This window comes from Leptodactylus fuscus, chromosome 6 (assembly GCF_031893055.1).
Source record: "Leptodactylus fuscus isolate aLepFus1 chromosome 6, aLepFus1.hap2, whole genome shotgun sequence".
Classification (NCBI taxonomy): domain Eukaryota; kingdom Metazoa; phylum Chordata; class Amphibia; order Anura; family Leptodactylidae; genus Leptodactylus; species Leptodactylus fuscus.
In genome coordinates this window covers 123,258,462-123,270,913 of record NC_134270.1, presented here as the reverse complement: position 1 = coordinate 123,270,913, position 12,452 = coordinate 123,258,462, and the positions used below count along the sequence as shown (strand labels likewise).

At 41.5% G+C, this 12,452-nt stretch overlaps 1 protein-coding gene across 1 annotated transcript; it reads right to left on the bottom strand.

The window, feature by feature from the left end:
• Window positions 1-1,513: 1,513 nt before the first annotated feature.
• On the bottom strand, window positions 1,514-8,451 carry LOC142209369 (keratin, type I cytoskeletal 19-like). Its single transcript, XM_075278343.1, has 8 exons — window positions 7,935-8,451; window positions 6,576-6,658; window positions 4,208-4,364; window positions 3,888-4,049; window positions 3,654-3,779; window positions 3,339-3,559; window positions 2,545-2,570; window positions 1,514-1,770 (listed from the first exon to the last, which is right to left on the bottom strand). The coding sequence occupies exons 1-8, from the start codon at window positions 8,382-8,384 to the stop codon at window positions 1,751-1,753; spliced, it is 1,245 nt and encodes a 414-aa protein (XP_075134444.1). The 5' UTR covers window positions 8,385-8,451; the 3' UTR covers window positions 1,514-1,750.
• Between the last annotated feature and the right edge of the window lie 4,001 nt (window positions 8,452-12,452).

Sequence of the window (12,452 nt, the reverse complement as noted above, 5' to 3'; positions counted from 1 at the left end):
GGTGCCAGTGTCTAACCCCCTCCAATATAATATTGATGTCCTATCCGAAGATTATGCCATCAATATTTCATTCCCTGAAAACCCCTGCAATATATGCTGTGGCTTCACCCACTCACTGTGATTTATTATATCTGTTATTTGGTGGTCATATGGGGGTTGGATTAAGTAAATCTGTAACTATCTGGATGCAGCCATCTTTTCAGTAAGTTTGGACATAGAGATATATATATAACGGTCTATAAAAAGTCTTGTCCTTTTTGCCCATAGCATCCTATCACTGCACAGGTTACACTTTGTATTCTGTTGCTGCTGGGTTATTTGGTCTAAGATTGGGATGGAATATGTGGCCGTAATACAGTCTGGATAATCTGGAGGTATTATAGCAATGTGCAGGAGGCCTTAAACTGAAGACATAGGTTGAGATTTTGGTGCTTTTCTTAATGCCAATTTTGCTGCATTTTTTTGGTCAAAGGCAGGAGGTGGGAGAGACTTATATTTCTTAAATCCACTTCTGGCCTTGGCTCAAGAAAATGCAGCAAAATCTGCACCAAAAGAAATAATAAAATGCAAGGTGCATCTGAAGCCTTAGGCTAAGGAAAAGCTGAATTTTTTGTTTTTCAGCCAAGCCCAGTGAATTTAGAAGAAGAGAAAAGTATAAGAACGTCCTATATATTTCCTATTCCACTCTATGCTTTGGGTCACAGTAAAATCTGCCACATTGTGTGGTCTTAGCCTTAGGGCGCCTTCACACGGAGTAATGCTCCGCCCATTTTGCTACACATTAGGGCTCGTTCACATCTGTCTCTGTTTATGCAGGTTTCCGTTTCCTGCACAAAACTGAGGAACTGCTCTCCGCCGCGAAACCGTTTTTTTTTAAATCGGACAGAGTCGGTCATTCGGTAATCTGTGTCCGGTTTTAAAAAAAAACGGTTTTGCGGCGGAGAGCATAAAACGCTCACCAGCGCTCACGGCCGGACCCGGTCTGACAGCTTTCCGTCTTCTGCATGCAAAAGACGGAAAGCTGAGAACGGACTCCGGGCGCTAGTGTGAACCTAGCGTCACACATGTAAAAATACACATGTAAAATGAAGTAAGCCATTGAGTTCAATGGCTTTTCCTTTTTTGTTCGTATAACGCGCGTTAGTTTGCGCACGTAAAATTACGTGCATTATACGAACAAAAAAAAAAAAGCCATTGAACTCAATGGCTTACTACATTTTACACATGTTTTTTTACATGTGTAATTTGTAGCAAAATGCGCGGAGCGTTACTCCGTGTGAAGGTGCCCTCAGACAGTGTTATAAATGTGCTCCGGTACCTTGTAAGGTTTTAGTTATGGAGAAAAGGTCTGTCTAGTGTCACCTATAAGTGACCATCCTACATATCAACCAAACCACAGATACCAACATGTAGACTGCAGTGTTGCCCCTTGTGCAGAGTTTGGATGTAGAGTTCTGGGGGATAGCATGTGTTCTGTCTATCAAAGTAATGGCTTTAATAAAGACAAGGACACTTATTTAATGCATGACCCAAAAGTATTTATTAAACAGCTGCAGCAAACAGATTATATAAGCAAGCATCCAATTCATTCACTACTTCCAGGTGTCAAACATCTACGAAGATCTGCAGATCCAGTGAAAGCAGAAACAGATCCAGATCCAGGCTTCCTAGCCATCGTGTAAGCCATTCTCAGAGCGAAAAAAGAGGAGGGTCTTCTTACGTTGCAGCTGCCTAATGTCTACCAAAGACTTCACTTCCTCTCGATTTTAACTAGAAAGAAAGAGAAAAACTTAGTGTTAGCCCCTGGTCAATGTAATAGCAGTTACCTCCTAGCCCTGGTTCCTGAGGGGTCCAGAGGCAACTCTGGCCATATAAGAGGAGCTGGTATTATAAATGGTACATTGTTAGGTGGGGGCCCTACTCTTCGTTTTGTATTGGGATTTAGGAGCTACAAGTAGACTAATGCCAACCTTCATTTGGCCCTGAGTACATTATGTTAGTTGGCAGCAAAGATTGTGAATTATCACTGACAACGTCACTGGGAATTAAAACATTTCCTTCAATTATTCTACAGTGGAAGTTTTTCCTGTTAGACCTTGTTGTGTATGTTTGATAAAGTCAAATGGTTTCTGGCTGAAATGTGCCCCCAAGAATTAAACCCAATCCTTATCCAACAACCAGCTCCTTGTTCACTATGTGTAATACTATCTCATACAATCCTATTAAGTCTTGTTCTTTTATAGGTCACTTATCTGTCATTACTTTCAGCAAATAATTATATATTTTTTTCTAGGTCTTTATAAAGAAGGAATTGTATAAGATTTGAAAAACCTGTCTGCCTTCTTCCAGACACAGCACCACACTAGTCCTTGGGTTATGTCTGGTATTGCAGCTCAGCTCCATTGAATTGAATGTGGCTGAGCTGCAATGCCACAGATAACCTATAGATAGCTGGAGCGCTTTTGCAAAAAAGGCTGCCATTATTTTTAAGCCATGTACAACCTCTTCAACTATTATAGAGTAGATTACATGAGACAAACTCACCTTCTTTGGTTGAGCCCACAGTAAGCCTGCAGAAGAGAACAATGACAGATGTGAGAAAAGTTATATTGAAAATTATTACATTTTATTGACTAAGCCAATGGTTCTGAACACACAGGGACACGGTGATATCACTACTTCATGTGTTTGCCTAATTTGTCCGTTTTAGCGGATTGCCATGCAAATGCTCTCCGCCACGAAACAGGTTTTTTTAATCCGGACACAGAGTCGGACATGCAGTACTCTGTGTCTGGATTTTAAAAAACGGTTTCGCGGCGGAGAGCATAAAATACTCACCGCCGCTCACGGCCGGACCCAGTCTGTGGTTTCCTTTTTCTTGCATGTAGAAGACGGAAACCACAGAACGGAGACCCGAACGCAGGTGTGAACCTAGCGTAATACAGACAGTCACAAGAGAATGGGGAGGGGGCAATATAGAGAAGATTTTTGGTTACATTTCTCAGTTTTAACTGTAACATGAACCAATATAGAAACAAAGGAAATGAGATTAATGGCAGAAGGGCTGGGAGATTTTATCTTTCTTTGAATTTTCGGGGATTAGTGTTCCTTTGAAGTCAAGGCCCTCTGTTTTGATATCTGCCAGAAGATGTCATTGGTGGATGTGTGTTAGCTGGGACCATCATCTACTGCTAGCATGGAGGTCTACAGACTAAAACAGTCAGTAGGTTTTACTTTTGAAATAAGTGAGACTGTAAAACAATTGTGAATATGTTAGGATCTCTTAAAGGGGCACCAAAGGTCCATTTATTCATGCAGCATGAATTACTACTACTCACTGTGCGTCGTGTCCTTCCAGGAGCTGACGATAGGTGGCGATTTCCTTCTCTAGACGTGTCTTTATGTCCATGAGCATCTTGTACTCATGGTTTTGGCGTTCCATGTCTGAGCGGAGGTCACCGAGTTGCGCCTCATAACTACTGATTAACGCTTGAATTTGTGCTAGTTGTGCGCCATATCGTGCTTCTGTTTCTGCAAGGGTATTTTCAAGGGATGCTTTCTGTAGAGAAAGAGTGACATAAAATCATGAGAGATCAATCACATTTACTCTTATTTCTCTGAATATATTACCCAAGCACTGAGCCAATACTCACCATACTGAGCTGAGACTGGAGTTCTATCTCCAGGCCTTGGAGTGTGCGTCTTAGGTCTGTGATTTCTGTCTTGCTAGTCTGGATCTGTTCTGTGTGTCCAGCAACTTCCTTGTTCAATTCCTCTGACTAGATCATTGAAACAGAAAAAGTTAGGATGAATTGAGGTACTAAAATGGTACTAATAGAAATAAAGGCAAAGGAAAGCTAAAAGTCAATATCTGTATTTCCTCTTACCTTTGTAAAGAACCAGGCTTCAGCATCCTTGCGGTTCTTCTCAGCCATATGTTCATACTGGTCTCTCATTTCAGCCAAAATCTTAGTGAGATCTACACCTGGTGCTGAGTCTACTTCTACACTAACTTGTCCACCAACTTGTCCACGCAATGCAAGCATTTCCTAGAGAAGACGGTAAAATATGATATGAAACATGTCCTCAGACTCACAAAACAACCCCAAAACTTGTAGGGTAGGCATCAACCTCATAGCATTTCTGCAGTTCATTCCCAGTTCCTTCCCAGCCATACAAAACCTTTTGTACTGTTAGAAGGCTTTACCTCTTCATGATTCTTCTTCAAGTAGGCCAGTTCTTCCTTCAGGTTCTCAATCTGGAGCTCCAGATCTGTGCGGGCCAGGGTCAACTCATCCAACACTCTACGTAGTCCATTGATATCAGCCTCCACACTCTGGCGAAGAGCAAGCTCATTCTCAAACCTAAGAAAACAAGTGAAGTCTGGTTAGGTACCATGCTACTAATATTAGTGTTGAGGATCTGTACCTTCAGTCTTGGGGCAACTATGACCCAGCCCAAAACATGACACAGCCCAACATCTGAGTAAGTCAACGTATCAAATGGTACATTCCTTTTTTATCCTGAATTTTTGATTATACCTTACCAATTTTACACCAACTTCTTTTGACTTATTACGTTATAGGAGTTGTCAAATACAGACTACCCTTATTTTGCTAGGAAAGTCTCCCAACCATAACCTAATCGCAGGGTGTCCGTCTGAAAGGACTAAGTATTGCAAAGCTCCTATTACTCATGGTTCTCATATAAGGAGAGAAAATCTTTACAGTAATTGTCCACTCTAATAGGCAAGTATCCTGACTCCTCTAACTAAAGAAGATTGTATTAGATTTACTATTAAATCTATATATGAAAATTACCAGGTATACGCATTATTTTTCATGAATAACATTGCTATTTCTTGGACGGCTAAGTGTGGCCTTCACTACAATGGGTTAATCCACCAGCTCAGCAGGATCTCAGCCAAGGTCCCAGGTACACACAATAGGTGCTAACTGGGTAGGCAGCCAGAACACACAGTATTGTGTGCGGAAACAGAAGAGTCTGTGTCATCCTATACTGCTGAAGGGCCCAGGTAGGACCTGGACGTGTCCCAACATGGTCGTGTTGACAAAAGGATATTCTGTACCCAGTGCTTTTTATTATATTCATAAAGAAATGTGTATGGCAGCCCTATTCATCCTGTAGCTTTACAAGAGCAGATGTGGGTGTTGTAGGTTCACCTTATGTGAAGGTTATGTACTGCATGTTATGTAACTGTTGTGTCCCGTTGCTGTGTGGCCCATTACTCATTAACTTCCCTGAAGCTGCATTATCTCACAATGGACAATGGAAAATAAACCTGGAGCAGATGGATGAAGTTCCTCAGGAACCGCGCCACACCCCGAGCTCCAGTGATCACAAGTTGTCCTGAATTTTTCATGGTTCTGGACAAAATTAAAATGAATCTAAAACAAAATTGTAGCTAGACTTTCCTTTACCTGGGACAAAGTATAAGGCAGAGGGGCCTCCCTGGCACTCAGCATCTGAGACACACCATGTCAAGGTTTTCAGGTTTACCTCCTAAATCTCCATCGATACAAGTTGTGTGTATTGTGGTTGTGTCATTAGATGCCCCCAACCATACACCAAATACTACTATAGCCGTATACAATGCAACAGATGAGACATTGTGAGCTTTAGTTAAAGCCAGGGGTCAGTACTCATTGGCTCTCCCACAACTCCCAACATGCCCCATTTACTGCTATGACAGTTCCAATAACAGAATAGTAAGTATACATTGGAAGTTCTAGTCTCACAACCGCTGGAGTGTCAAAGTTTGCTGACCCACGTTGTAAAAGGGTTCTGCTTCTTCAAGAAATAGTGCCACTGTTTTCCATAGGCTGTGCCTGGTATTGCAGCTTAACTCCATACACTAAATGCTATAATAGTTGGAAAATTCTGATATATTGTTTTACGATTTTATGAATTTATTTAGAATATTTTGGTATTAGACATCAGATTTCACTACGCTCCTTACACTTCATGTCTCTTTTTGGCAATGCAGCAGTCATTCCATTAGTTACATTTTGGAAGCAACTCTACATTTCCAAAAATATACTAACACAAGACATTAGATGAATCTGCATGGGTTATGTTTTCATAACTTCTGAGATGTTACCCTTCACAGTCCCCAGAGAGAGAAAGACATTTCTGTAATTAAAAACAGAGGTTGCCCTAAATGGACACTTGTATTCTGCTATTAACTCTTTGTCATTCTATTCCAGTTCATGTTCTCATACCAGTTATTCTGAATGTTTATGAAGCTAAGTGTCCCTACACAGAGATATTACATCAAAGTAACCCAAAGGTTAAAATTATACATTGCATCACCTATTAAAAGCACATGATGTGCACAGTGCCAATACCCCCTAGGAACATGGACTGTACCCCCTGGAGTACATGAACCTTAAGCTGAGCACCTGTGTAGAGCAGAACACCATTAATGGAAGCGATGCATGGGACCAGTCAAAGATGGGCATGTTCATTAACATGGAAGAGTAGCTGATTGGGGGATCACGGCCCCTGTCTAATCCTATAAAACATATAGAGCCCCTACTATTTCAGATACTCACTTAGTTCTGAAATCATCTGCTGCCAGCCTGGCATTGTCCACCTGCAGGACAATCTTGGAGTTTTCAATAGTAGCACCAAGGATCTGAAAGGCAAGACAGGTTACATTTTTGCAAGCCTATTAATAGATAACTCTCACTGACAGCAAACCTCACCTCACCCTTACTTATTGTAGTTTACCAGTAGCAACCCTTGTAATATGACAAAACATAATGAGCTACATAATAATCATTGTGCTCTAAGGCCATGCCACACCCAAGGGATACAGGAGACGGAGATACTGGTAACTGCACCTGCACTCCTGCACTGCGAGTACCTGGTTATTCTCAGGATCTACAGATACCTAAACCTCTGTAAACCAAACCTAAATTATCCATTTATCTTTGACACCTGCAGAACTTACAGGCTGTATCAAGCAATTGCAGGTCAAATCTAGAAAAAAAAACCTCTCCATATGGAAAGCCAAGGCGAAAGCTAGGCAAATGTAAAAGAGGGAATCAATAGGTTGCAGCTACAAGGCTCCTGAGGACCTACTGATTGTGATAGAAATCATGTCCTAAGTGGTGGTGCCATCGGAGAATAGTGTACTTACTACCAGAATCCTACACCTGATTACTGGGGCTATCCACAGTGAGGAACTCTGTGATCAGCTTATTTTCAAGGGACCCTTCCAACAAAAAATTGCCCAAAGTGGACAACCTTTTTAACCATAGGACCATGGAGAATTGGTTGTTCTCTGCATATATTTCATCTACTTGTTCTCCTATAAATTCTGAATAATGATCTAATTAATTACATTTAATCCATGTTACAATTATACAGACTTATTAATAATTATAATAGAGAACTCATTACTGATGATACGTTAATACGATGGCAGCTCATAAGATTATCGTACATGGAGCTGATGCTATTTCAGTGAATTAAACCGGTCTGACCAGTTTTTGTGTCCCTCTCTTAACCTTGCTGTGGTTCTGCTTCAGGAAGGAAGCTTCACGTAACCTAAGCTTATATAAACAAGTACATTACTATAGGAATCCTATACACAATGTACATTGTCCACATGCTATATGGGGTGGTCTGTGGACGTCTAGCAGTGATGAAACTACAATTCTCAGCATGTCCTGATGGATACTAGAAGGGTATTATAAGAGCTATACTTAGAGAATCACAGGTTGCAGACTTTGGAAACTTCTTAGAAATAAATGATAGTGTAACTAGAAAGTTAAAGAGTAGTCGATGCATCGCTGGGGTCACAGGAGAAGAACAGGAACGTTGCATTTATATGCTGGGTACTAAATTTATCCAGTAGAAAAACTAAATCTCTAACATATGTTCAGTTGGCATCAATGCCAGCTTACCTTGTCTCTCAGGTCCTCAATGATTTTGAAGTAGTGACTGTAGTCACGGGTTGGGCTGGGTCCTTGTTTTTCGTACCACTCCCGGATCTTCAACTCTAAGTCTGCATTGGCAGTCTCCAGAGAGCGCACCTTGTCCAGGTAGGAGGCCAGACGGTCATTCAGGTTCTGCATGGTCTCCTTCTCATTGCCAGTCAACAGGGCATCCCCTGATACATTGACACTGAACCCACCACCATAGCCACCTCCAGATCCAAAGCTACTGCTGTAACCACTGCCACCACCCAGACCACCACCATATCCAGAGGAGACAAAGCGGGCAGATGACACTGAGACCCCCTGGCCCCCATACCCACCATGAACACTTGGTGCTTTGAAGGAGACTCTCCCGGCTCCACCACCAAGACCACTTCTGTAGGAAGAAGAAGTCTGGCGAATACTGGTGTACGACATGGTTATAGTCTAACTGTCTGGTGCAGGCTTAGAGATGCAGATCACAGGAGTGTAACTGTTCTCTCTCCCACAGCCTCCTTTTATTTCCTCACTAGCTGGGTGGTGCCAGAAAGCCCTTTGGAATTTTACCGGTTCCTTCTCTCACATGCCAAGTAACAGCAGAAATTTCTCATTGGTCTGCTGGAATGATCCCTTTTCTTAACTGCCCTCGAAATTACTTTTGACACTAAGCAAACAGGCGGCATTTTTTTCCTAAAAGTTTACACAAAAGAGTTGATTCAGACTCAGGTGGGGATGGCAGGAGGGAGGGTGGAGGTGAGATACCAAAGATCTGAGGACATATCTCACTGATTATATATTCTGAAGACAATTCACATTATACTTTAACCTGTTCATAACCAGACTGGAAAAAATTGCATGTTACAGGTTACAACTTAAGTAGCAAAGTAAAGTAACTACAGGGTAACATTATATCAAATCAAAGGAAAATATAGCATAAAATAATAATAATAATAATAATAATAATAATAATAATAATAATAATAATAATAATTAATAATAAAAGTAATAATATCCTAAGCTATCAATATGTACCGTGCAGAAGGTCCTTTCTCTAATGCCCAGTCTGTAGCACGGACCTCCATCTACCATGCACCATCTATAATGCCATGTGTTCCTTCAGTCTTAGGGCCCATGTGCCTCTTTACCTCTTATAGGTATACACTATACTGTTCTAGTTAGGTTTCTCTAACACCGCTGCCTGTTTCAAAACTCTCTGACTTTGTGTGCCTGTGCTACTGTGTCATTGACAGCAAGCAGAGATATTCAGTTGGTTAGGAAAGTGAAGTACTTGTACACACCATTGTTGCCATTGTTGCACAATACCTGAGTACACATAGGCTGCTGACAGCCTGCCCCAAGCAGAATCCCCTGAACAGAAACCCGAACGCAGATGTGAACCTAGCCTAACAGGGGGGATGGATAAGACAATAAATAAGATAGACAATAATGTCTGTTATCATTTACAATGTTAGTTGCCTTTATTACTAATCCTCACTTCTCAATGAGATGTCACAATAACTGGTCTGAGAGTTTGCTGAAAAGTGTAAGGCTGACAAACATTAGTATAAGTCTGGATTGACCATCAATCGAATGTGTCTAGTGATGCCCCAAATGCCTACTGATGGCAGATGTCCAGAGAAAGAAGGATAACATCTGCTGGATTTCAAAATTGACTTTTATCTGTTGTGTCTGGTCTGACAACATCTTGAGCTGGCCACACACATAAGATATTTATTTGCAGATCCAAGTAAGGCTGCTTTCATATTATCAGTGTTTGGTCAGTGATTTTCATCAGTGATTGTGAGCCAAAATTAGGATCAGGTATAATAGAAGTATTTCTACCTGTTCTGTGTTTTTAACCCACTCCAATTTTCAATACATAATCACTGATGAAAATTACTGACCATGTGAGAGCAGCCTAGGGCTAAAGCCCCATGTTGCAGAAATGCAGTTTTTTTTGTTGCAGATTTTGTTGCAATTTTTTTGAGCCAAAGCAAGGGTTGATTGAGTAGAAGATAACTAGGAATGGCGGGGCCCCGTGGCGAACATTTGACCGACACCAACGACCCCAACCAACCAACCCCAACCCCCCCCCCGCGTTCCTGCACGCACCATTATGCCCCATAGTGGCCCCTGCACACAATATTATGCCCCACAGTGGACACCCACGAACAATTATTATATGCTGCAGTTTTTTTGAGCCAAAACCAAGCATGCCTACAAAAAGGATTGGGAACCGTATAGGAAGCTCTTATACTTCTCACTTTTGCTCAATCCACTCCTGACTTTGTCTCAAAAAACTGCAGCAAAATTTACAACAAAAAAAGCTGAATTTCGTTATGTGGGGCCTCAGCCGTAAAGATAAATGGCAATACTCAGAAGATCAATCTGGATAGGATTTACAACAGTTCCTATGTCTATAGAATTTTTAATAGAGTCATGAATATTTAAAGGGGTCTTATGGGCCCCAATTGTTAATTGATTGTTTGTGACATATATTCTGTTACAGTGGCCTTCAAATACTTTTTAAACCTTTTCCCCCATGTTCTGGCACCATCACAGATGTTTCAGATAGGTTATTTACATGGATTTTTTACTACTTGTGTAATACCCATTCAATGCCTATATAATAAGTACAAGATTAAAAGTGGAAACTTCATTATTCTGAATATATGTTTGAAGAGCAACTCCCCTTTAAATAAGTCACTTACATAGTGTATAAAATCCTAACTTACAGCAGGTAGGTTAGTGTGTAGGAGACGTGACATATGCCTACAGTGTACTGTACAATATACACTGGTTATTGGAGCACATCTGATGCAAGTACTGTTCTCTGGAAAATGTTGAAATGAACTATTAAAATATCTCTCAAACAAGTCAGGGAGTGGGATATGTCAGCCAGAACGTTCACAGTTGCCAAGGGTGGGATGGGAATTTATGAAAGTACAATCTGACAAGGGGAAGGGTCATCTCTTCTGCTAAAGGAATTCTGGAGGCAGAGATTTAGCAATTTTGGAGGTGCAGAGGTAATAGTCACACCCAGGCCCGTTGAATGAGGAGCAAAGGTCCATCTGTCAAGTATCAAGATATCAGTATTATCAAAATAAAAAGGTACATGGAGGCCATGTTATACATTTCACACTAGAGCCTAGCAGCTTTAAGGGATGTCTCTGGTTAGAGGTAAGGGAGCGTTCACACTACCGTCGGTGTCCGACAGCTAGTGTCAGCTGCTAATGTCTGTTCAAAATCTTGCGCGGACATTAGCAGCGGACACTAGCTGTGTCCGTGACATTTTGCATTCATTTAAATGGAGATCGGGTGCGTTCTTTTACAGTCCGTGCCTGTCCTTAACTGTCTGTTCCCAAAGATATCTGACTTTTCAAGCAGACAGCAAAAACCTACATGTCGGGTTTTGCTGACCATTTGAAAAGTCGGACATCTTTGGCAGTGGTGAACCATGGCTTTCTGCCGCCTGAAGCAGAAAGCCATGAATTCTAGATGAGGAATTTTTTTGGGGGGGTTGTCAGTCTGGTTTTGCATTGCTTCTAAATTGCAGGGATCCAAATAGTTACAAGCTTGATAGTATACCTGTCTATGACTCCAGAGCTATTTCCGGATAAGGCCTCATTCACGTGTGAGATCCAGGCTACTCACAGACACCTGGCTTATTCGCGTGTGGTGTGCTGTTCATGCTTCATCTGCTTTTCACATCATTGAATAGGTTGTTTAATAGGCCGTTACGGGCCCTATTTCCTTGCCGATCCTGGCTGGGCCGGGATCGGTAAGTGACACCGCGGGCCCCACATTCGTGAATACAGCCTAAAGTCTGGAGTAAAATCTAAAATGCCATCTGTTAGTGTCGATTGACCTTTGTATTTTGTAGGATCATTGTGCGGAAACTTTGAATGAAGCAGCCATGAAGTTCATCATTGAAGAGTCAATTTCTACAATATTTTAGAAGTGTAATAGCTGGTATCAAATTGCCCACACCGCACAAAAAAGATGGACAATTGTTAATTTCATTTCTGTACAGTCATGTGACGTTCATGTAAAGCATGTTCTTCCAAGAATGAAGGCCTCTTCAATTGCCTATCTTTAAGAGATTGTGTCTACAGTATATCCTCTTTGCAAGTCTCTTGCTCACAGTCATTGGCATAATACACATCTTTCCGACATGGAGGTCTGCTCTGAGAATTATATGCATAGTCTCAAAGGTCCCACGTGTCAGCCAAACCGCGGCATTTGGCAGTCTCTGTAAGGTGGATGGGAATCTAGTGAATCACATCCACACATTGCAGAAACATACACATAGTGGAAATTATGAGATTTCCAAAACTGTAGAGGTTTTGGAAATCGCAGCATGTCAATTATACCTACGGAAACACTGGTGGTTCCCTAAAGGTGTAATTGAAGTAGCGCCGAAGGAAAAAACGCAATGCGTTTCCTCCACGGTTTTTCCCACAGCCTGCTACATGGGGCTTTATCCTCAATCTGGAGTATGTCTCA